Source organism: Myotis daubentonii, chromosome 6 (genome assembly GCF_963259705.1).
Source record: "Myotis daubentonii chromosome 6, mMyoDau2.1, whole genome shotgun sequence".
Lineage (NCBI taxonomy): Eukaryota > Metazoa > Chordata > Mammalia > Chiroptera > Vespertilionidae > Myotis > Myotis daubentonii.
This window is the reverse complement of record NC_081845.1, coordinates 77,883,376-77,909,467: the sequence shown is the minus strand read 5'-3', so window position 1 is coordinate 77,909,467 and position 26,092 is coordinate 77,883,376. Positions and strand designations below refer to the sequence as shown.

General features: G+C 44.7%; 2 protein-coding genes and 1 pseudogene across 3 annotated transcripts in view; 2 read left to right on the top strand and 1 right to left on the bottom strand.

Annotated features, from left to right (window-relative positions):
• Positions 1 to 21,088, bottom strand: part of LOC132237228 (uncharacterized) — a 28,534-nt gene extending 7,446 nt beyond the window's left edge. The window contains exon 1 of one of the 2 annotated variants that reach the window (XM_059701408.1): positions 20,825 to 21,088. The gene's annotated coding sequence lies outside the window, so the exon portion shown is untranslated. Of the gene's footprint in view, positions 1 to 15,196; positions 15,239 to 20,824 lie in introns of those variants that run through there. The other variant, XM_059701409.1, reaches the window with a different exon arrangement.
• Positions 4,418 to 5,042, top strand: LOC132236525 (PCNA-associated factor-like; annotated as a pseudogene).
• Positions 21,089 to 25,176: 4,088 nt separating the features above from the next.
• The window catches only part of FBXO9 (F-box protein 9), a 31,862-nt gene continuing 30,946 nt past the window's right edge, over positions 25,177 to 26,092 (top strand). The window contains exon 1 of the mRNA XM_059701406.1: positions 25,177 to 25,579. Within this exon, the coding sequence (XP_059557389.1) occupies positions 25,577 to 25,579 (3 nt within the window). The 5' untranslated portion in view covers positions 25,177 to 25,576. The remainder of the gene's footprint in view (positions 25,580 to 26,092) is intronic.

Genomic DNA, 26,092 nt, shown 5'->3' with positions numbered 1-26,092 from the left:
TGTGGATTTACTTATTCAACCTCGTATTGAGCTGTTCATAAGACAGAACACTATCATACACTGTGGCTCATCCACTTCATGATGGAAGCTGAGTCTGTCTGGGATTCAAGCTGTGTCTCAACAAAACACAGGAAGCACATTTGGGCCACAACATAAGCAATTTTGGACTCTGTTTATTTCCCCCTCTTTTTCATCTTTTCCTATTTATCTCCATCTATTTTTGATGACAACATTATTTCTGTATCATTCAGTATTTCATATCCCAACAAGTTAAAATGCCCAAATCATTGTTACATGTTATCTTGCTTTAAAAAAAAAAAAATCACTTGAACCTTGATTTGTTAAAAATCAGCTAACTACTAAATTATATGCTTCAGCCCTAGCCGGTTTGGCTCAGTGGATAAAGTGTTGGCCTACGGACTCAAGGGTCCCGGGTTCGATTCCATTCTGGTCAAGGGCGGGATCGATCCCCAGTGTGGGGCATGCAGGAGGCAGCCGATCAATGATTCTCTATCACCATTGATGTTTCTCTCTCTCCCTCTCCCTTCCTCTTTGAAATCAATAAAAATATATTTAAAAATAAATAAATAAATGAATTATATGCTTCATTAAAAAAAAAAAAAAGTAGACGCTGACCTAGAAACAATGGGAAGTCAATTAAGGGTTGTTGTTTGTTTTTTTAACTAGAGAATAGCCTGGTCAGATTTGCATTTTTTAATCCAATTAGTTAGAATATTTTTCTTCATAGCCAACCATAGCTTACCTATTTAAGCTAATTTCTTCATGCTTATTTTTTGTGGATATAAAGAATACATAAAATTAGTAATCAAATGTGAGTCCCTTGGCCTTTTCTTCCTTTAATTACACAACCTTTCCTCACAGGACCTGTTTCCACTACTTTAATTACCTTTGGCGTTCATCTCTGAATCCTCACACACTTCTCCATCTCTTTGAAGAACTATGGTGACCAAAACTTAATGACTAGCTAACTTCCAGAAGCATGTGGGCTCTTCCCCACTTTTTTTTTTTTTTGCAATGGCATTATACTAATGAATCACATCTATTAACTATTAATCATAGATGCCTTTCTTTGATAATTAATGTCCTACTACTTCCTCATTCATTTAAACCGTATAATTGGGACAATGCTTTCCCTAGAGCAGGGGCAGTGAATTTTTTTCTGCCAAAGGCCATTTGGATATTTATAACATCATTCGTGGGCCATACAAAATTATCAACTTAAAAATAAGCCTGCTAGCCTGGCTGGTGTGGCTAAGCGGTTGACCAAGAGGTCACAGGTTCAATTCCTATGGGCTCAATCCCCAGTAGGGGGCGTGCAGGAGGCAGCCGATTGATGATGTTTCTATCTCTCTGTCCCTTTCCCCTTCCTCTCTATCATATTTTTTAAAATATATATCTTTATTGATTTCAGAGAGAGGAAGGGAGGGATAGAAACATCAATGATGAGAGAGAATCATTGATCAGCTGCTCCTGCACGCCCCCCACTAGGAATCAAGCCCGCAACCCAGGCATGTGCCTCTGACCGGAATCGAACCTGGGACCCTTCAGTCCGCAAGCCAACGCTCTCTCCACTGAGCCAAACCAGCTAGGGCTCCATCTTTTTTTTTTCTTTTTTTTAAAGATAGAGCTGAGATTTTTTTTAAAAAAATTAGTCTGCTATATTTAGTCAAATATTTAATTAATTCACCCCTAACGCCTTGGCAGGGCAGACCAAATGATTTCATGGGCCTCAAACGACCCATGGGTTGGACATTCTCCACCCCTGCCCTAGATGATCACTGAGGAAGCTATTTGTGAAAGCATTAAGGACTTTACTGAAATCAAGATAAAGTGGGTCATTCATTCAACACACAGTCACCCTAACAATTCTTTCTTGTTACAGTTTTTCATATTATCATAGAACAAAACTCAATTACTCTGGCAAGATGTAACTCTCACCAAGGCATGGTAGCTGCTTTTTCATCTTGTTAATTCTGGTAATTGAGTAATGACCTTATAATGGATCAGACTAGTGTCTCTCCAGGCTGAGATGCTAAGCATTATGCAAGGCTTCGGGGGCACATTATGGATAAGATAAGGGCCCTTCCTTTACATAACTCACAATTGACATGTACATGAAAAATGTACAAAGTGCTGTGAGGACACGGTAGAGAGGACCACCAACTCTTGGTAGAAGGAGGTCTGGAAATCCTTCAGAGAAGTGGAAGGGCTGAGGTACTGAGGAATAATCAAGTTTCATTATATACAAGAGGGAAAGAAAGGGAATTAAAAGTAAAGGAGACTTGCGAAGCTATGGTAATTGTTTCAAGTGTCCAAAGGGGTATCAGAGAGAAGGAGTTAGGGCTCCAGAGAAGAGAACCATGACCACTGTCTAAAATTCCTATTCTCTACTCCAGTGAATTATTTCCTATCCTAAAAAAATATATATATGAAGTGGTATTATTCAAATTAGCATTAGACCAAGAAGTATAATCAATTCTGAGCATGTCCCAGCAGTAAGTAGTTAAATACATTTGAGATCAGTGGTGTTCAGTTATTCATCATTTTTATGGTAGCCTGAATGTGATGACTCATATCATGATCTGGAAGTGAAGAACAAAACTCACTGCTGCTCCGGGAAAACAAGAGTGATGGACAATGCACTGGAAAAAAGAAGGAGACAGGGGTGGGGCCATTGCTGACCAACCCAGTAACAACGCTCCTCTCCTTGCTCAGTTTATAGAACCCTGATATTGTTCAGGATTCAATCTAATGAGGGCCGGTAACTACCTACTATATATAGTCCTGGTGCATGAACTCTGATCAGTCTAAGCCAAACAAAGCAATTAGGAGTGAGGCTATGGCTCAGACTTAAGAGATGGAAAGGAAAGTGAACTGATGATTGAAGAGAAAAGCCTCTGAGAAGGAATCTATCTACTCCCTGATAAAGACAGTTGACAAAAACACTGCCCTGTGTTTCTGCCTTAAACATGATTATATAAAACTGTGATATTTAGGGTGCAGACAAAATTCTATAGGGGAGGTGATAGAGATAGATCAATAGATCAATCATCTGTAGTTAGCATGCTTTGAAGACTGAAAGAGGTCAGCATAGTTGGAGACAAATTAGAAGAAGTAATTCTCTATTAGCCCAAGGTTCAATTTTTCCATCCACCATTATCTGCTTCTGGTGACTATAAGAAATGAACTCTAAAGATCTTTTCTGCTAAGGATGGAAAAAAAGAGAAAGAGGGGTTGGGGGAAAGGCTGAGTGGTTGATGATATCACTGGTCTGCTGCATGATCCCTGAAAATGTCTGTCTTAGATTTCTTGTTATATGACCTAATTGAAGGCCTTTGTTGCTGAAGCTGCTGTTGGATATTCTACTGAGTACAGTTGAAAGCATTCCTGATCCTGCAGACTAAGGCTACACTGACTTAAGAGACAAAATTCTATAGGGGAGGTGATAGAGATAGATCATTAGATCAATCATCTGTAGTTAGCATGCTTTGAAAACTGAAAGAGGTTAGCATAGTTGGAGACAAATTAGAAGAAATAATTCTCTATTAGCCCAAGGTTCAATTTTTCCATCCACCATTATCTGCTTCTATTTTGGAAGAACATACAACTACAAATCTATTAAGGTGCAACAAGAAGGAGTGTCCAAAAGTGGCCCTGGGTACCACTCAGGGTTGCCTGGACAACTAGCCAGCTGGGAAGGGGACTCTTTTATCCAGAGTTTATTAAAGCCCAGCTTCTCTTGGTTCTTGAAGGTCCTTACATGCTACATGGATGGCTTTACCAAACAACTACTCTCTAAAGCTGACACCTAATCCCAGACTCTGAAAACCATCTGATTATGCCAACACTGCCTATTCAACAGAGCACCATAGTCCAGCACAGCTCTTCACGAAGATGGTGATAAATTGGGACATCCATGCCGCTCTTCCTTGTTTTCTTGATTTGAAAGTTTCCTCCCAAAGAATCTATTCCTATTATCAATGACATACATTCATGCTCTATGTCATTGATAATTATAACTTACCACAGATGACAACAGAGCTTAAGTTAAAGGAAATCAGAGAACCTCCCAAAGACTTTCATACAATCATCTGAATTAAGGCAGCAGTGGTTTTTATTTATTCAAAAGAATGTTTTAAGAATGAAATCAGCCGAAACCGGTTTGGCTCAGTGGATAGAGCGTCAGCCTGTGGACTGAAAGGTCCCAGGTTCGATTCCGGTCAAGGGCATGTACCTGGGTTGCGGGCACATCCCCAGTAGGAGATGTGCAGGAGGCAGCTGATCGATGTTTCTCTCATCGATGTTTCTGTCTCTCTATCTCTCTCCCTTCCTCTCTGTAAAAAATCAATAAAATATATTTAAAAAAAAAAAAAAGAATGAAATCAGGAGTATAAACTGTGCCCGGGAGGTTAGTTTTCTCGTTCTTGTCCACTGAGACACCCTCCGTGGGAAAGTCAGTGGGTAGCTCTCATCTTCTCGTGTCTGAACATGGTGCGGACTAGAGCAGACAGTTTCCTGGGCACCTACAGAAAAGTGGTGGCTGCCCGAGCCCCCAGGAAAGTGCTTGGTTCCTCACCTCTGCCACTAACTTCACTTCACCTTCCTGGAGGAAAGCTGAAAATAAGTATGCAAGAGGGAATCCAGTTTGTGTGCGCCCAACTTCCAAAAGGCAAAAAGAAATTGGAGAGTTCTTCAGACTGTCCCCTAAAGATTCTGATAAAGAATCGGATTCCTGAAGAGGCAGGAAGCAGTGGTTTAGGAAAAGGAAAAAGAAAAGTACATCCTTTGCCACCTGATGACACAGATGATGAAAAAAAAATAGAACTTTTTTATTCATCCTTGGCTAATGTCTACTGTTTACTCTGGTATCCTAGGATGTAAATTTGCATAAATGTATTTGCTCCAGTTAGCTTTGTTGAATAGGCATTTAATTAAAAATGAGGGTTACATTTAGTTATGCAAAAGTAACTAGTTATGATATTGGAATATTTATGAGATAACTATGGTTACTTACCTTAGTATTCAATATAGTGCAGTTGTTTGGTTTCTTTTACCTGCTGTTAAGCTTCTTGTTCTCGTTAAAAAGAAATCATTGCATGTTGTATACAACAAATCTGCTGTATTTGAGGTTTGCTTAGATTTTTGTACTGCTGCCATTTTTATTGATATTAGATTTTTTGGGATGGTGTCATATTTTTGTTCCTTTTATTTGATTTAAAAAGCAGAGTTGGATTTCTGCACATTAAAAAAAATTAGTATTTATTAAACCACACCTATATTCTTTTTAAGAATGGGGGCCAATGTTGAAAAATTTTGATGGCTGTCTTCTCCTTAGAAAAATGTAAGGGTAATTTGATCCCTGAGGGTTTCAAGTAGGAAGATTTCATAGACTACATTAAAAGAGAAGAAATTTCTTACACTACGCATTTGATTTGGTATCATAAAATAGTACCCTCTGGAAATCAATAAAACATGAAAGGCAAATCATGCCATAAACCTAGAGCTATGTCTAAAGTTCTTAGAGCTACCTTTATATTTTTCAAGATAACAGGGGTATAAATGACGAGGTGGGTATAATATTACTTAGTAACAGTAATTCTTGCTTCCTCATCACATTTTTTATTTTTGCTCACTGACCGCTGTTGTCAAAATTAATCATGTTTTAATAGATATGTTTTTCTGAAGTTTGTTTTTAATAAATGAATACTTATTTTCACAATTGAAAAAAAAAGAATGGCCGAAACCGGTTTGGTTCAGTGGATAGAGCGTTGGCCTGCGGACTGAAAGGTCCCGGGTTCGATTCCGGTCAAGGGCATGTACCTTGGTTGCGGGCATATCCCCGGTGGGAGATGTGCAGGAGGCAGCTGATCGATGTTTCTCTCATCGATGTTTCTGTCTCTCTATCTCTCTCCCTTCCTCTCTGTAAAAAATCAATAAAATATATTTAAAAAAGAAGAAGAATGAAATCAGAAGTCTACACTTTCCCAATAAGTAACAGAATTCCTTTTTAAAGTATAGAGACTATTTCTCTACAATTTTGCACAGTGAGCAAGACTCACAACTGCGGCTGAAATCTCTGAATACGACATTGGCATATGGAGCTTGCAAACTGGTCGTCTGAGGCCTGGATTCAAAGCTAGGTTCTGAATCTGTATTTGAAACCAGGAACTTCCATATAAAAATCCAGATTGGGGGCTTCTTTAGAAAAACCGAAGGGCTGACAACATGGGGTCCTTAGCCTTGTGTGGTAACAACAAGCTAGAAAAGGGTAGTCACCACCTCCTTAGACTGAGCATGGACTCTTCAGCTCATCACAGTCCCCATCCTTCCTGCTGTCCCTAAAATGGTTTCTATATCAGTTCCTCAATTTTTTTTTTTTTTAGTAACCATGTATTTTTGTACCTTCACAACCACTTGTTTTATTGAAAGAAAAACATCTCTGTTCCTATGCTGCTATTAAAAGTGACAAACTAAAAGGCAACCTGAAAAAACCTCCTGTTTTAAAGAAAAATTGTCCTTTATTTACAAGTGAAGAGCAATTTCTTACTGCCTAACAAGCACATAGCTAGCTTCCTGAGTCTTTTACATTTCCTCCTCTGCCCCCACAGCATTTGAATTCACAGCTCCTGGTATAGACAGTCAACACTGCCTGAGAAGTGAGTGGAATGTAGCAGCTCATCCATTGACTTGGGAATTAGCTGACATGCTAAGGGGCAGGCCTTCTACATACCTCTCTGACTCCATAGAATAACATAGATAAATCTCTCACTATAACTAATCCACACTTACCTTCCTAATATCCTCTATAATAAAAGGCTAATATGCAAATCGACCAAACAGCAGAATGACCAGTCACTATGATGTGCACTGACGACCAGGGGGCAGACGTTCAACTCAGGAGCAGGGAGTGGGCCTCAGCCGGCAGGCGTACATCCCCCAAGGGGTCCTGGACTGTGAGAGGGTGCAGGCCAGGCTAAGGGACCCCATCCCACCCCCCACCCCCACTGCACAAATGTCGTGCACCGGGCCTCTAGTATCAAATAAACCCAAAAGGTACTACTACTAATTTTAGTACTTACTATATGTACAGTACTATTGTAGTGCTTCTATATATTAATCTGTTTAATCCTTACAACTGTGCCAGGCAGGTACTATTATTGTTATTATCCGTATTTTACAGATAAGGACACTGAGGCATAAGCAACTTGCCCCTAGTACTATTACCATCATCCCTGCATTTTATAGATAAGGACATTGAGACACAAATTACTTGCTCAAAGTTATACAACTAATAAATGGTAGGATTGATATAGGAACCCAGGCTGACTGCACCAAACTCAAGGGAAAGGTTGCAAAAGATCCAAAGGTCATAAAATCTTTTGATGATCTGAGAATAAGAGGAATTAGAGGAAGTACTTTGTAGCTCAAAATCCAAATATGGAAACCAGTGATGTGGCCATGCTAGTTGGCCTCATTCTGCAAACAAACATCAGTGAACCCAGCGGGGACCTGGCCAGCAGCAGCAGTAGCAGCAGCGGAGACAAAGTGATTGCAGACAAAGAGGGGCTGGTCCCAGTTTCCAGTTGGCACAGACCTCCTCTGACTCGGAGTGTCTCCTGGTCCTCAGGTTTACTTTCTGTGAAATTAGGGCACTGGACTTGATGCAGTTAAATGGTTTGCTCAAATGCTCTGTGATTCTGTGACTAGTTCACAATCAAGCCAGCATTTGTCTAAGAAAAAAAAAAATGGATCACTGGCCCTGGCCGGGTAGTTGGTTGGAATGTCATCTGGAAACACCAAGGTTGCAGGTTTGGTCCCCAATCAGGGCACATGAAAGGGTCAGCCAATTAATGCACAGATGAGTGGAACAACAGGTCAATGTTTCTCTCTTTCTCAAATCACTACGGGGGGGGGGGGGGGGGGATGGGAAGAATCAGTTTCCACTTTTCCCATCACATGCACAAAAGCTAGCAAAGAGAAGAGAGTGCCCCAGAGGGACCCTGTATGCTACATGACATTTCTCCTGCAGAGAGGGACAAGTACCCTTGCCTTCGCTGGGCCCCAAAGTTCAGAATCTGCAACAATCACCTCTTTGAAGCCTCCTGCCCCAACCTACACAGACACAGCTAATGGCTTTCTCAAGGCCCTGTCCCATCTCAAAGTCCCCACACCTTCCCAGTGGTCAGTGACAGGCAGGCCCGCCCTCTGCATCAGCCAGGTCACTCACCACGCTTCCTTGGCCTCTGCATTCTCACACCTCACACTCCACTTGCACATAGCAGTTACTCAGAGATTGTCTGAATGGTCAAAATCTGGATGTTAGTCTTTGCTATCCATTTTCTGTACCATCCTCGATGAGTATCTCAAAACTCTCAGTACTTCTACTTCTTCACGTGCAAAGTCACAATGAAATTGTTTGACCTGACCACAAACGTTCAGAAGTTCTGAAATGGGAAAATAGTAAACACTACAGAAAAGCTAAGACAGGCAGGTGGCCTGGGCCTTCCCACCACAATGCCGGAAGCACTGGGTCTCAGGGACTCTCAGAAAGGCCCCCTCCACATGGTCAGATCAGGTCTTTGGCCTTTGGGTAAGCCTGTACCCAACTAACAAATACAAGTTGGTTTCACTTTCAAAGGGTTCTAGCCAAACTCTGAAATACAGTGATGGTTTTCCAGGCTGGGTGACATCGGGGGAAACCTTCCTGTGATGGAACAGCCCCAATTCCCTCCCGTAGGCTGCAGTCCTCAGGGGAGGCAAAGAGCATCTGCTCATGGCCAGCAGCTCGCATGGATGCCCTGCTCATTCACAGCCTGGACTCCAGACACTGGGCACAGGGAAGCGGTAGTCGTACTTTATTTTGGAATCCTGGTAGTCCCTGAACGAACGCCACAATTACTCATTTGTTAAGATCGAAGACAGAAAAGTGCATGCCAACATGAGCTTCTCGAGAGCTGTGGTTTACCAGCCCACTGACCCCACTCAGATCCTATGAGGGCCTTGATTGTTTTACGCAGAAAAGATTCCACTGATTTCATCTGCCCTCCTAGGAAAACTGGATTATGTGCAAAGTCATTCAGTGGCCCTTCTCCTGGCACTGTAGCCAGCATGTATTTAATTACACTTTGGATTCTAGGTTCACATGTGTCATAACTTGACACGAGGAAGTTAGTACTGTTAATTTCTTTTTAAAAGGTACTAGAAATAGCACACGTGCTCATATGTTTCTCTCTGGAGTCCAATTCTTCTGCCTAGATACATTTAACAGAAATGTTCTTTAAGTATTTTGCCTCTTGGATGAATGCCTCTTCCATTTCCAGAAACTGCTCCATGCCTTACCTCTCTCTCCGCCATCAACCCAGCTTCTGAAAATGAACTCCCCATGTCCCAGGGCCCTTAATCCCCTGAGCAGGGTCCATAACTTCCCATCACCCCCCCTGCAATACCAAAGGATGCTTGTGCCTGAACCTGAAAAGAAGTCTTCAATCACATGTGGATTATTTCTAAACGAAGACCCATAATTCTATGTGGCTTCTGTGGACTGTAAAGAACTGAAGGGAGAGCCAAATGTTGAGGAGCTGGAAGAAGGATACCTTTACCCTGACTTGTATGAAACTGTGGATGAGCTGGGGTGACAGTCCTCATGCTTAACGAAGGCTGCCCAGGGTGGCAACAGTCCCAGTCCCAGCTGCTGACCTGACTGGCACCCCATGTTGTAAGGGTGGGCAAGGCAGGTTGTGGTGAAGATGGGGGAGTGAATGAGAACATATATACAGCGTGGGGCAAAAGTAGGTTCATAGTTGTTTGTATAGAAAATAATACCATAATTAACAAATAACAATAATAAAAATCTGTGTTTCCCGTACTCACAACTGTAAGCCTACTTTCCCCCACCCTGTATTCAGCGCTGTGCAGACATTACAGCACCTTTAACTCAGGAGCCGATCTCATGTTAATGTAAGGTGACTCACCATCATGTCTAACAACAAACAAATCAACAAAATGTGTCAAGGAAGCAAAGACTTAATGTAAAAACTAATACAGCGCAGGGATATTTTCTGGGAAGGGCCAGTAAATATTTTAGGCTTTGAGGGCTATAAGTCTGTCACAACTACTCCACTCTGCAGTCCGAGACAAGACGGAAATAAATGGGCACGGCTGTATTCCAGGACAACTCTACGTACAAAATGGGCAGCAGGCAGGGTATGCCTGCAGGGCACAGTGTGTGGGCGCCTGGAACAGAGGAGACCCTGCAAGTAAGCAGAAACATTTTAGCCGTCTCCATAGAACCCTCATTGCCGGGGTCCAACCCCAGCAGGTCCAGGGGTTCCCAAAGGCGTAGACGGAGTAGGCGAAGAAGGAATGACACGGAGACAGCGTTCAGTTGATCAGCAGCCTAGCCAGGATCTCCAGCCAAGTTCTGGTCTTGATCTCCAGAGAGGTTCTGCTTCGGATCTCCAGCCAGGTTCTGTGGCCATGTTCCCTCGCTAGGTTCTCCAGCCAGGTTCTGTCTGAGATCTCCAGCCAGGTTCGGTCACCAGGTTCTAGTCAGGTTCTCTTGCCATATTTCTGTAGTCAGGTTCAGTCCAGGATCTTTTGCCATGTTCTCTCCAGCGAAGTTCTTCTGTCTGTAGGTTCTGAGTGTAGGTTCTGTGTTCTGAGTTCTGTCTCTTGCTGTCTTGTTACATCTATATTTATACCAGTTGATTCAATCCTATCAATCTCTATTACAAAGGTTAGGGCGTTTCTTATCTCCATTCCAGGGAGTAAAGATTATGTAGCTTAAGCATGCTTGTTCATAGTTAAAGTGATTAATTACCCGCCTGGCACTTAGTTGAGGGGTTTTATTCCCTCCCTAACTTCAGGGGAAAATCCCTACCTGGGGATTCAACCTTTCTTGGAGAGGTGACCTTGGTTAAAACACAGCGCCAAGAAGGTGAGCAAACATATTAAGAACTGTATGCCATATATGCCAGGTCCCTTGAAACAGCAAGCATGGACCGGCTCCCGGCAAATTCCCCCTTTTTTATTTTTTAAAAGCAGGCATTAAAAAGAAAAACCTCAAATGCTCTCTTATATCCATTTTAAGAGTAGGATTGGCGCTTTCCACTATTACCTGAGTCCTGATCTATCATCCCAGGAAGAGCTTGCCAATCCTGCACTTTCCCGGGGTGGAAAGGCTGCAGTGGGGTTAAGGATAAGGCTCCTTGGGCCTACCTTCTCCCATGCCATTACATTTACCTTTCCTTCCTCAGAAAAGCATGGACGTATTTCTTGTATAAAATGTTCCATCTGACTGGGAGTAACCTTAATTCCTCTGCTAGCAAGCATATGTGTTAAAAGATCAATACAGAGTCTTTTTTCTTTAGACTCAGTATGGCACATCTTCTTAATCTAAAGATCAATACAGAGTCTTCTTTCTTTGGACTCAGTATGGCACATCTTCTCAATCTAAGTTCTGTACTATCCACCTTCTTACCCTACTTATCCTCTATAGGGGGGTCTGTAGCACCCTGGTGGAGTCCTATCCGTCCCAAGTGTGGGGGTTCTCAATGGGGGGGGGCTTACCTATGGGAATCCTTTTCCAGGGGTTCCCAAAGGTGTGGACAGAGTCGGCGAAGACTATCCACCCTTTTCCTATGGTGGAGTCCTATCCGTCCTGAGTGCGGGGCGCTTACTTAGGGGTCCCTGTTCGGGCGCCAGATGCTGGGGTCCAGGGGTCCAGCCCCAGCGGGTCCAGGGGTCCCCAAAGGTGTGGACGGAGTCGGTGAAGAAGGAATGACACGGAGACAGCGTTCAGTTGATCAGCAGCCTAGCCAGGATCTCCAGCCAGGTTCTGTGGCCATGTTCCCTCGCTAGGTTCTCCAGCCAGGTTCTGTCTGAGATCTCCAGCCAGGTTCGGTCACCAGGTTCTAGTCAGGTTCTCTTGCCATATTTCTGTAGTCAGGTTCAGTCCAGGATCTTTTGCCATGTTCTCTCCAGCGAAGTTCTTCTGTCTGTAGGTTCTGAGTGTAGGTTCTGTGTTCTGAGTTCTGTCTCTTGCTGTCTTGTTACATCTATATTTATACCAGTTGATTCAATCCTATCAATCTCTATTACAAAGGTTAGGGCGTTTCTTATCTCCATTCCAGGGAGTAAAGATTATGTAGCTTAAGCATGCTTGTTCATAGTTAAAGTGATTAATTACCCGCCTGGCACTTAGTTGAGGGGTTTTATTCCCTCCCTAACTTCAGGGGAAAATCCCTACCTGGGGATTCAACCTTTCTCGGAGAGGTGACCTTGGTTAAAACACAGCGCCAAGAAGGTGAGCAAACATATTAAGAACCGTATGCCATATATGCCAGGTCCCTTGAAACAGCAAGCATGGACTGGCTCCCGGCACCTCATGTAACCCGAGGTTACAGTGTTACATGTGTGAACTGTGTTTATCCCCAGAATATAAGGAAGGTGAGGGCAGAAACTTTATATTCACAACTGTATCCCCAGTACCTGGCATACAGCTGGCACAAATCAGTACTCACAAGAAAGATTTGTTGAATGAATACATTAATGAATGAGCAACTGACAGGTTTGTAAATGGTCATCTTGCCTAGAGGTGATTTTCCTGTGTCACCAATCCCACTCCCACTGCCATCCCACCCGCCTCACACCCTTCTTTGCAAAACTGGACAACTCTATATGGGGACTAGGATACAAAAATTATGAATCCTTCTAAAAGCTTTTACCCTAATGTAGGAAAACATGCTTTTTAACAGCTAAGATAGCATGTGAGCATGTATATCTTACTTTTTCTCACTCGGGTTTGTCTGAGTTAAATGAATCTTTAATAAAGTCACTTTCAAAGCCAAGGCAGTGTCCAAGATCACAAAAGCATTAACTATTGTCTTTGGAGAACTACAAGTTCATGCAGACAGTAACTTTCATGCTAGTCAAATATGTAGCTGAGCACACTGGACCATAATACTTTATGTTTTTGGTTTCTGGGCCATTATCTTTTATAGTAACCACGAGGGCCATCACATGTTATCAGCACTTAATCACAGGCTGTACTACACCTACAGAAAGATAGATAGATAAAAGAAAGATAAAAAATGACACATTGATCTTTCCACAAAAATATGTGGTTCTCAAGCTCTTGGCCATCACTATATACTTATCAAGTAGCTACGAAGAGCCCCCAGTGTGGCGGAAAAGGCACCAAGTGAAACCTGTGGCTCTTCCATTTAAAAAAAAACACAAAAACTGAATTAGGATGACAAAGTTAAAATCTAGGGAACATTTAAAGTAAGTGAGGGAAGCCGCCTATTGTCTTCTCTACAGAGAGGTGTGGACAAGGATCCTGGAATGCTGGTGACCCTTGAGCCCTAACAAAGGTCAAAGCTATGCACCAACTGTTTAGTCGAGACAATGGTAGCTGAAGCAACTTCCTGACCAGATAGTCATGTAAATCCTTACTGATAAGACAGTCTGTCTAAGGGCTATAGGTGTATCCCAAACTGAATAAAAGGAAGGCAAGGCCTGAGCCCAAGAGGGTCCTCCCTCTTGCTTTGGGCTCCTGCCCGGCCCCCCAATTTCCAAATTATTATTTCTTGTCTCGTCTCTGTCATTTGCGCACAGCCCCTTCTCCAGAGCCCGAGCCCTGAACCACGCGGAACGTGGGTCCTTCATAGGAAGGTAATATATAGCAATGCTAATTAGAATAGATTGAAAGCTGAGTTCACAGAACCTAAGTTCAACATGGGCACAGAAAATGTTGAGGAAACTTCTGACTATAAAATTAGGTTTTCTTTTCCTGTAAGGGACCTTAATAATCACCCAACACCTTCACTTTATGGATGAGATCCAGAGACCCAATTAATAGGAATGGATTCCTTGTTATCTTCAGATAGCATATTTTTTAATGTCTGAATAAAAAGTGTTTATTTTTTTCTTAATTCTCACTAAGCATGTTTTTATCTATCTTCTGAGAGGAAGGGTGGGAGAAAAGAAACATCAATGTGAGAGAAAAACATCGATCAGTTGCCTCCTGTATGTGCACTAACTGTACCCTGACCAGGGGCTCAGACCCACAACCTATGTATGTGTCCTGACCAGGAAACGAACCCACAACCTTTTGGTATACAGGATGATGCTCCAAGCAATTGAGCCACCTGACCATGGCAAGAAATGTTTTAATAATCTATTAGAGATGTGTCAAATACTCCCCACTTGCCCTTTTGTAAAAAGTATATGAATGTACTAGAGGCCCAGTGCATGAAACTCATGCGTGGGTATGGTCCCTAGGCCTGGCCTGCGATCAGGACCATCTTCCCCAGCTGCCAGTAGCCGGCCCCGCCCCCCGCCGCCACCCAACCCCAGTTCCCCCTTCGCAGTCGGGTGATGGGTGCCTGACAGCCAGGGGAAGGGACTGAGAAGTCGGCTGTTCCTGCCCGCTCGCCGGCCCCGCTCCCACCACAGGTGGCCATCAGGCGATTGGAGCCTGCCAGCTGGGGAAAGGGACCAAGAGGTAGTCAGTACACCTCATAGTGACTGGTCCAGTGATGGTTCTGCCGTTAGGGTCAATTTGCATATTACCCTTTTATTATGTAGGCTTGCAAATTCTGAACCACATATTAAAAAGAGTTGCAGACCTGCTTTCTTCAAACTCTGAGACAATGTCACAAGTCAGCGCACACCAGCTGCACCAGCAAGTCTGGCCACACTCTTTCCATGAAGGTTTCGACTTTCAAAGCACACACATTTACTCCATGAGCAAGGATGCTTCGGTTTCCTTGGCAGGAAATCAGGAACGGGCTGAGTACCTTTCTAGGATCTGTTGAGTAGTGACGTTTTCCTACCTGCGGACAGCACCTCACTAGGTGCAGAGGTTGAGCACAAACGCCCATGCCGACTTCCTCACCTTCTCGGGAGGAACCTGAGCTGCTTCTTTAACTTCCTATTTGGCTGCAAGTAAAGGCATCTGATTCCTTCCTGCCATAACGCGTTCTTAGCATTTTAATGTAATTTGCCCCAGAAAATGATTTGCTTCACTAAATTATTTTTACGGGGTGGTTTTGTAGAGCACGTGTCTTTATAAGGAAGTTAAAACTGTTTCAAATGTCAGCACAGCCACAACCTAGGACAAGGTTACACTATCATCCCCAAACAATACGTGTGTAAGTTGTCCTGCACACACCTCTGTTTGCACATCAGCCACAAACACTGAGGCCCAGATAGGAGATTTCCGAGACTCTAGTCCAGGGGTGGGCAAACTTTTTGACTCGAGGGCCACAATGGGTTCTTAAACTGGACCGGAGGGCCGGAACAAAAGCATGGATGGAGTGTTTGTGTGAACTAATATAAATTCAAAGTAAACATCATTACATAAAAGGGTACGGCCTTTTTTTTTTTTAGTTTTATTCATTTCAAACGGGCCGGATCTGGCCCGGGGGCCGTAGTTTGCCCATGGCTGCTCTAGTCAGAGGTCCTTCTCAGAACGCCGCAGAATGCCGCGTTTGTCAGACTGCTGATGAGAGAATTTATAATTAAGTGAGACACTATTCACAGGCTTACAGATCAACATATACACGAAGGTCACTGTATCCAGAAATCTGCCAAGAAAGTGCTACGCAAGTAGTTCTGCCATAAACACATACACTCATACATACCCCACAAGCAGAAAAATAGAAGGACGTGTGAGGTAAAACTCCAACTCAGCAAGATCCTGCCAAATGAAATGGAGGAGCTTGCCTCAAGAGAAGCAGTTTAAAAAAAAATTTTTTTAAGGCAGTAGTGTTCCTGGCAAGGTTCAGATGGAAAAACAGCAACAGATCCCAGAAGCAGAGCGCTAGCCAGGAATAACCTAAGCTCAAGCCATTTTAAGTAAGGGAAGGATAACACTCGCTAAGCTTCACAGCATGACTGCCCATGCTCTGGGCTTCCAGGCCGAGCCATGACTCGTGGTCTACTTACTACAAGTCAATCAACAAACATCGACCAAATATTTGTAACATGCTCAGGTCTCTGTGAGTCAGTGTCTGGGAATGAGCAGGTTTTTGTCAGGTGTATGACAGGCACTGTTTAGGCCCCAAGCCATCTTCAACAACACAATCAGCCGGGGAAAGCATTTCCCCTAGTTTACATGTGAGAGGACTAATGCTGGGTGAATCCCACAAGGCCACATGCGTAATAAGTAGAGTCAGGCCCTGACCTCAATTCTGCCTGACTCCAAAGCCCACAATGCCACATTACCATGCATAAAATATGGGTCCTGCCCCCAAAGAGGCTTACAATAGCCTAAGCCAATTAGCGGTCAATATGGCCAGTATAAGGAAGGGCTAAAAAAACAACACACACATAAGTGTCTTAAGACTTTAAAGAAAGAGGGGAAAATTGAGTAGAGAAGACATTATGAAAAAAGTAGGACTTGGGCTCCTTCATGGAGGATGGGTAAGATTTCAGACTTGCAAAGGAGAGTGGGGAGAAGGGAGGGAGTTTCTAGGGAGAGCCTGGCCCCTTTAGCAGTAGAGCAAGAAGACCAAATCCCATAGAGCGCAAAGATGTATGCTAAACTGAAAACAAGATTTAGGTGGGAGGGATGAAGCCTGATAAAGGCCTTGAAAAATTAGACAAATTATTTTAGAGAATGGAGAGGGACCACAGGTGGGAAAGCTAGGAGCAGCATAAGGAAGTGTTAGTTTAAAGGTTTAAAAAGTTTAGACAAACAAGGAATGCTGAAAATTCCAGAAAGGGGAGCATCTCATTCATTCTTCATTCATTCATTCAGCAAACATTTACTGAGGACTTACTAAGAGCCAGGCTTGGGAGGGTAAGAGGCTGCTCCAGTCTGCAGGAGAGGAAAGGTGTGGTTCTGGATTAAAATACACTATGTGTAACAGGTGGAGATGACTCATTGCTATGAAGGAGGAAGGAAATGAAGGAAAAGATCATTCCAAAGGTTCAATATTAACATGATTTCCAGGAACCTCAAAAAGCAATGAGAATAAGACCAACCATGGGCTTTGATGATGTTGAACAGTCAACAAATAACCACTCCCAAAAGGCCTTTTCTTTGTCCTGGTAGCTCATTTACATATATAATCAGTAGTAGGAAAGTTCACTGAGAAAAACCATTTCTTTGTGACCAAATGCTGAGTTCCCTGGGTAAGAAAGACAGGCCTCGGCCTACTCACATAGGCCCCATCAACCCTTCAAAACATCACTCCATCCATTTGTCAACTAATGGGTACTTACACAATGGAATATCATGCAGCAGTAAAAAAGAAGGATCTCTTGCCCTTTGAGACAACACAGAGGGACCTGGAGAGTATTATGCTAGGCAAAATAAGCCAGTCAGAGAAAGACAAGTATCACATGATCTCACTCATATGTGGAATCTAATGAACAAAATAAACTGATGAACATAAAAGATTCAGAGACATTTCAATGCAACAGACTGGCATATTTCAGAGGGAAGGTGGGTGGGGAAGAGATTAACCAATGAACGTATATGCATATATGCATAACCCATGGACAGACAATAGTGCCAGGAAGACTTGGAGAAGGGGTGGGAGAGGAGGAGTTTAGTGGGGCTGGGGGAGGGGGGAGGACATCTGTAAAGCTTTCAACAATAAAGATAAATTTTAAAAAATCCCTCCATCATCTAAATTAAACGGGTCTCACTTAGAAACATGACTGCCCACTCCTGCCCAACCACCAGTTTTGACTTTGGAGATGGGGACAAAGCCAAGTGGAGAGGGGAAATAAAAAGTGGGCAGGTCACTAGAGGGCTGGACCTCAGGGAGAGGATATCCTTTTCCATAAAGAATTCCAGCACAAGGGAGAACCAAGATGGCGGCATAGGTTAACGCCGGAGTTTGCTGCTTTGAACAACTACTTCAAAAGTGAAACTAAAAGACGGAAGGGACATCACCCAGAACCACAGGAACGCTGGCTGAGTGGAAGTCCTACAACTAGGAGGAAAGAGAAACACATACGGACACTCAGAGGAGGCGCAGTGCTGAAGTCAAATTCTGAGGTGCGGAGTGCGCGGAACAGGCTGGCGGCGGAGGGCGCGGTTGTTGTTTTCAATCGGGAGGGAGTCGCAGACTCTGAGCTCCAGATCCAGGCGAGTCTTTAGGGACCCAGACTCAAACGGGAGGAGCGGGACTGTCTGGCTTCGGTCAGAGCGAGTGCAGCTTTCTCTCCCAGCTTTGCAGCGGGTGCTGGGACTCAGAGAGGCAGAGCCCCTGGGGACAGGACTGAGAGCCGCCATAACTGCTCTCTCTGGCCCACCCTGTTGATCCTGTGCGACCCGCCCCGCCCAAGCCCTGCACAGAGGCATTTGCCGGATAGCCTCAGGCAAAGGCTAGATTAGCACCTCCCTAGAGGACAGAAGTTCTCTCACTGCTGACACAGCTGATTCTCATAGCCACTTGGCCTGGAGGTCAAACCCTCCCTGGAATTAGCTACATCAAGATTTATCTATAAGACTGCGAACAAAGACCACTAGGGGGTGCACCAAGGAAGCATAACAAAATGCGGAGACAAAGAAACAGGACAAAATTGTCAATGGAAGAAATAGAGTTCAGAACCACACTTTTAAGGTCTCTCAAGAACTGTTTAGAAGCTGCCGATAAACTTAATGAGATTTACACGAAAACTAATAAGACCCTCGATCTTATATTGGGGAACCAACTAGAAATTAAGCACACACGGACTGAAATAACGAATATTATACAGACGCCCGACAGCAAACCAGAGGCGCGCAAGAATCAAGTCAATGATTTGAAATGCGGGGAAGCAAAAAACATCCAACCGGAAAAGCAAAATGAAAAAAGAATCCAAAAATGCGAGGATAGTGTAAGGAGCCTCTGGGACAGCTTCAAGCGTACCAACATCAGAATTATAGGGGTGCCAGAAGATGAGAGAGAGCAAGATATTGAAAACCTATTTGAAGAAATAATGACAGAAAACTTCCCCCACCTGGTGAAAGAAATGGACTTACAGGTCCAAGAAGCGCGGAGAACCCCAAACAAAAGGAATCCAAAGAGGACCACACCAAGACACATCATCATTAAAATGCCAAGAGCAAAAGATAAAGAGAGAATCTTAAAAACAGCAAGAGAAAGAAACTCAGTTACCTACAAGGGAATACCCATACGACTGTCAGCTGATTTCTCAACAGAAACTTTGCAGGCCAGAAGGGAGTGGCAAGAAATATTCAAAGTGATGAATACCAAGAACCTACAACCAAGATTACTTTATCCAGCAAAGCTATCATTCAGAATTGAAGGTCAGATAAAGAGCTTCACAGATAAGGAAAAGCTAAAGGAGTTCATCACCACCAAACCAGGATTATATGAAATGCTGAAAGGTATCCTTTAAGAAGAGGAAGAGGAAGAAAAAGGTAAAGATACAAATTATGAACAACAAATATGCATCTATCAACAAGTGAATCTAAGAATCAAGTGAATAAATAATCTGATGAACAGAATGAACTGTTGATTATAATAGAATCAGGGACATAGAAAGGGAATGGACTGACTATTCTTGAGGGGAAAGGGGTGTGGGAGATGTGGGAAGAGACTGGACAAAAATCGTGCACCTATGGATGAGGACAGTGGGTGGGGAGTGAGGGCGGAGGGTGGGGCGGGAACTGGGAGGAGGGGAGTTATGGGGGGGGGGGGGGGGGAAAGGAACAAATGTAATAATCTGAACAATAAAGATTTAATTAAAAAAAAAAAAAAAGAATTCCAGCACAGCTCTCATTTCTACACCCACTTCTTAGTGTTTTACAATGACTGGTCCTCAGACAGGAAGGCCTTCAAGAGTCTGTACGGAATCGCAGCGCTTTGTTCAGAAACTATTTCAAATGTGCATTTTTATGCATACATTAACTCCTAGCACAGCTAGCATATGGTTGAGACACAAATTCTTCTTAATTACTTATACGTTGACTACACAAATTTAAAGCTTATCTTAATTGTATATCCAGCAATAGTACAATTCACTATTGGGGCACATCCAGGAAGCCCGCTCATTGGAAAAGGTAAGAAATGAAAACCGTAGCTATCAAACTTCTATTGCTATAAAAAGTGGTCCAGGGCAAAAAAAACAACAAAAAAACCCACAGCTGCCAATACCTTTGAAAAATCCAGCCCTGAATGCAAAACCCAAGGTGGTATCCTCTCAGCACAGTCAAGCTTTCGCAAAAGCAGATCTTTATTTAGTTGTAAGTGGAAACGAATACTCTTTTCTGCGGAAGGATGCCTTAAACTACTTTTATATTTAAAAGTCAAAGCCCTCAAAGTTAGTGTCAAAGGCAAACTTTAGAAGGTGCGTTACAAAAGAAACTCCTGTCCTGGAAAATCCTTCAACATCCCTCGCCTAACAGGTACTCCCATTGGTAAGAGAGAAATCAGAGCAGAAAGAAACCCCGTGAAAAATGGTTGCACACCAATGTGTGAGGATTCTTGCTCAGACCCCTTGCGGGACAGCCAAAGGCCTAGTCAGGAAAATTCCAGAGCAAGTCCTCCACCTCCTACTACAGGGGTTCAAATCGGGCACGAATCTCTCCCCCTCTTCAACACTGGAAGGTAAACACCCATCGAAATCTTCCCGACTGCGAGGAAATGGGAGTTTTCATGCCTACAGGGAAGGGAGAGACCCACATGACCGCGCAGAGAAACTACAGCCCATTCACCGCTCCCTCCCGCCCCGATCACTCAAGAGGCCACGGGGCAGGGTCCTTCCGCGGCTCCGGTGCATCACCCCGAGGGACAGGTCGCCCGGCAGAAGCCCCTCGATCCCTGACCCCACTTACTGGCGCGGCGAACACAGGCGGGGGCCCGCCCCTGCGGTGAGCACAGCTCCTCGGGCGAGTGGGGCGCAGCAGCCCCTCGGGAACTGAGAATGGGGGCGATCCCTGCTAGGACAGGCCGAGGCGTCCGTGCAGGGACGCCCAGGAGGACCGGCGAGTCGCACGGGCCGCGTGGCGCATGGCAGAGCAGCAGGAACCCGGCCGCTCTCCAGCCTCCAGCAGGAAAACAAACAAAAGGCAGGGAGGCTTCTAGCGAGGACGACGGGCCGCCTTCCCTGGGAAAAGTTACCCTGCAGCTCCCCTCGCTGGCCCTGCGCGTTCCTGCACCGCGAGCAGGGCGCCCGGGAGCGCAGAGCCGACGCGCTCCGGTCCCCGCTGGGGGCCCGCCAGAGCCCGGGGCTCCCTGCGGCCCGCTGACCAGGAATGCGACCTCAGCTCCAAACGCACGCCTCCCTGCAGCTCGGCTGCACACGTATGGAGATGTAGGAATGGTGGCCGTGGATGCACATGCCGAGAACATTTCATTACAGGTCATCGTGAAAACAGTGTTCCTGGTTTTTAAAAAAATCGTCATTGAGGTTGCAAAACATGGTGAAGGAAATCAATGCCCCTGAATTGCACACTCAAAATGGTTAAGATGGCAATTATGTTATATACTTTATGACCACAATGAAAATGTTTAAAATAAAGGCGCAACTGATGGCCTGCTGTATTCATTTGAACTGTAAGAGCAACTTTAGTCTGAAAGACGGAATTGTTATCCGGGTAGGAAACAGTTGTCTTCTGTAACTAGTTACTATACGGAATTTAACACTACTTAACACTTTTTAAACACATTCACTTGTATTGTAGATATTACCTTAAATCATTCATATAAGGACTAGCTCTGGAGCGCTTTGAAAAAAGAAATTGCTTCAAGGTCCTCTATTTAAATTTACATAATTGCCCAAGCCAATGGTTCTCAAACTGTAGTTGGAGGCATCAGTTTGTTAAAACAAGTTTGCTGGGCCCTATGCTCAGAATTCTGGTGCTGGTCACGGGAACCACATTGCCCCAAGCAGCACTACTGTAATTCATAAAGCAGTAACCCCTTACACACTGGATCTGAGTGTAAATCCCCCAGCTCATCACTATATCAGTTTTCTCTCACTATTTTATTTTTGAATTCGAAGAACTGAAGACAGATCGTTGGTTTGTTTTGTTTTTCCTAAAGAAGCTGTACAAGAGTACTGATTCCCTCTCTCCTCTTGTTCCTGTTGGAGAAACCTACAAGACAGTCAAGCTTTCTTAGACCTCCTGTCCTAAGTGGGAAAGCGTCATCAGGCTATCTGGAAAAAGGTATAATAACATTTGTCTACGTTTGTATTTACCTATGCAACACACAAACCACATGGCAAATGAAAAATCGTAATCAATGACATGACAAGGAAATAAGAGGAAGCCTAGCAAATTTTATGCTACTCTCATGAAAAAATGATTTTTAAAGTATCTAAAATGATCAATTTTAGTCAAATTCAGTTGTCCAAGAAAGTCTACCTAGCAAATAGAGGGACTATCTTGGTGTACCTTAACAAGTGTCCACTGGGCTAGTAAATGGCTTAGTCAGTAGTTCTAGTCTCTGGGAAAATTACAACCCGGTAGATATAGTATGAGGCAGGACAGTAAGAAGCTAAGAAAATTCCTGGGCAAATGGAATGGGAAACTGAGACAAGAACAAGGCCAAACAATTTGAACAATTTACAGCTAGTGAATTGTAATACTTTATCTTCCCTAACCAACCAAGGACACTTGAGAGCAAATGGTTTATACCTCCCCTCCCTAACCAGAGAATACATAGTTTAAATCACCCTGGTGGGGGAAAATAGAAAACAGAAACCCAACTAATGCCATATGTGCCAACCCAACCCAAGGACGGATAAAATCAGGGGAACATATAACAAACACCTGATTAGAGCCAGACAGACCTAAGAAAAAAGTAAAGCCGACCAAAGAATAATCCCAAATTCCTCTACATGCTCATTTTGATATATTAGCATATTAAGAATGCACCTGGAAAGCTGATGCGTATTCTACTGAGACCCTCCCCTAAGTTTCTCAACTGCAGAAAAAAGGTAAAAACCCTCAAGACAAAGACCCAATGCAGGATCGCTCTAGAACTTTTTACTTTCTTTCTCCTAAACTCTAAGGGTCTCCATGAGACTTATAACCAGAGGGCAGTGGCAGCTTGTCCGGGCTTACCCCCTGAACCTGCCTCCAAGGCCGCCTTTTTCTCTGACTTTCCAGTGAGCTAAAAGCAGCCCTGCCTTGGCTCATTTCTTTCCTATGACGTTTCTAGGGAGTCGAAGCAGCCCCACCTAGGCTCTCTCCTGTTGCTTCTCTTACCCCAGTCCTTCCTTTGTTTCACTGTCCCCAGCTTTAATAAATGAACTCTCAAAATCACTGGACTTGTATTGTGAAATCTTTCCTGTACAAAGTCGAGAATCCACACACTACAGTTTGCACTGAGGTAGACCTACTCTGCCCAGTCTGGTGACAGTAGAACCCTGTAAAGAGGTCTAATGGATACTGATGGATAGAAAGTTAGTAGCTATGAAACCTAAAAACATTTTAATAAAACATGTGCTCAATTTATCATTACAAATGCTAATTATTACTTTATTAATTTTCATTATTTATTTGCTAGAAAAATAGAAATTATCTGTGCTAATTGACCAAGATATCTCAAATTAGCACTCAACAGCTTAATGAAATAGAGTTCTTAAAATATTTCTATACCTTATTCTTCATTTGCAAAACTGATTTTTTGTATTCATGAGTCACATATAGTTTTCTTCTGTTATAAAGTCTTACATCTAATCTTTCCCTCAGATTTAAATTTCAAAATCCTTTTAAAGAGATCATTGGGAAGAAAATCATCCTTTTTAATCCTCACCGAAGGATATTTTTCCATTGATATTTAGAGAGAGTGGAAGGAAGGGGGAGAGACAGAGAGAAAAAACATCTGTGAGAGAGACACATCAATTGCCCTGGACGGGAATCGGACCTGTGACCCTTCAGTCCACAGGCTGTCGCTCTATCCATTGAGCCAAACCAGCTAGGGCAGGAAAATCATCCTTAAAAGACCTAAGCCTAAAGTCTCTTTTAAAAACTAAAAACCATTTAAACTTTGGTTCTCCATGAAACATGAAGGCACTTTTTATTGGTAGCTGATTTAGGGTGCAACTAAAAACACCCCTCCGAAGGGAGGATCCCATATTAAGACAGCAGTTGGGCTTCCATATTGTATGTAGCTCACCATTCTCTCCTCCCCATCCCCCTTTTTTGCCCTCTATGTTTCTGCCCCAGATTCTAAGATCTCCAGAATAAGATAAAGGATAAGAGATTTAAACTCTGTGAACTTGTTGAAAGTAGGGTCTTAGTACCCGTTACCTAATAGAAGCTAGAAACTTCTTAAATTTTTGCTGAGTGGAGAAGAGGCTCTATGACTGTAGGTTTTCATTGAGCATGCAAAATTCCGTATTTAAAACAATGTCAAGTGTGTGAAAATAAAACTGTATATCGCCTGATAACAATGCCTGTGGGAGTGAAATGGAGTGTTTGGTCTTTAAGAGGTGGGGCGAGTATCCTTTGCAAGTTCCAGAGCTCAGCGCGGAACCGCGACTACAAATCCCAGAGTCTCCCGGGCGCCGTCTGGGCAGGACTTGCTAGTCCTTCCCCCGTTGCATGATGGGATCTGTAGTGAGACCTTCCTTGGCTGTGGCTGAGGTTACATCCCCCTGCCGCTCTCCTAAACCCATCTTTTCCTCAACCTCCAGACCCGTGCTTTTAAAAAGTTAAGTGGTTACAATAGCCTGTGATGTAGCGGGTTTCACAGTTTCCCTGCATTCCTGGCGTGGCACTCCAGCCAGAGTCGCCGCGGGACAGCCCCGAGCGCTAATTTGATGTTCATTAGGGTTACTTGCCATAGGGTCTCAACCCTTAAGGAGTTACATTTTTTTAAAGATTTAAATTTTTATTGTTTAAAGTATTACATATGTCCCCCCCCCCCCCCATTGACCCCTTCTAGCCCGCTCCCGCACCCCCGCCCCAGGCCCTCACCACCCTATTGTCAGTATCCATGGGTTATATGCATAATGCACACAAGTTCTTTGGTTGATCTCTACCCACCCACCCTTTGAGTTACATTTTTGAGATAATGGTTTTTCAAGTTTGCATAAATGTTCACTGAGCCCCAAAAGTGGGTTCGGCCTCTCGCCTAGTTTTGGCCTAGCGCACACAGTAGGCCCACGCCCCCTGGTCCTCCACTAGGCGGCACGCGCCGCCGGTCGGGCCGAGCCGCCCACGCAGGCGGCGGCGGCGGCGGCGGGGCACTGCGCATGCTCGGCTCGGCGGCGCAGCTTTCTGCAGCGGAGGGGTGAGCTCTGCGGCGGCGTGTGGGGTCTTCAGCAGGGCTGACGGTCTGGTTCTCGCACAGTCTCCGGCCTCCGCTAGCGACGGGTGTCTCTCCGCTCCTCGCGTCCCCGGCCGCCGCCCCAGCGCGCCCCGATCTGGCCCCCGATCCCGCGAAGATGGCTGCCGTACGCCGGGCCCGCAGTTACCGCCGCTGCCTGGTGCGCTACTCCGACCGAGAACTCTGCTAAGCCCCCTGCAGTAGACAGGCAGGAGTAGACACCCGGACACCCAGCACACCTCTTCGGGGGACGGTGCCGAGGGGGCGCCGAGAGCCCCTCGACCGCGGCCGGCCGGCCCGCCAGCATGGTAACCTGAGGAGGGGGTCGGGGGGGGGTCCTGCGAGGCGGGGGTGCGGTGTGCCGAGGGGGTGCGGTGTGCCGAGGGGCCAGGCCTGCGGGGAGGAACCCTGAGGGAGCAGGAAGGGGCTGGGAGGGGTGGGAGCTGCACGGCCGCTACCCATGATAGGACCTCTGACCCGAGGAGTGGAGGGGTGCCAGCCCTGACCCCCCACCCCACCCCCCGGGCTTTCTTCCTGCTGAACCCTCAGCCGGGGTCCATGTGAGGAGAGTGGGTTTGCAGGACGGCGGAGAAAAATGCCTCCTCTCGGCTCGCTGAGGACCCTGAACCAGCCTCGCTCCTCTCGAGGGATTTTATCCGAAGCACCGAGCAAAGATTGAGCTGAGCCGTCGCCGCATCTGGATCCGGAGGGCGCCCTGGCCAACGGGGGCACTTGTTGATTGCTCCCCCTCTGCAAAGCCGTGCCCACGGGGAGGCCTGGGCTCCGGGCGCCCCGTGACGCGGCAGTGCCCTGGATAGGAT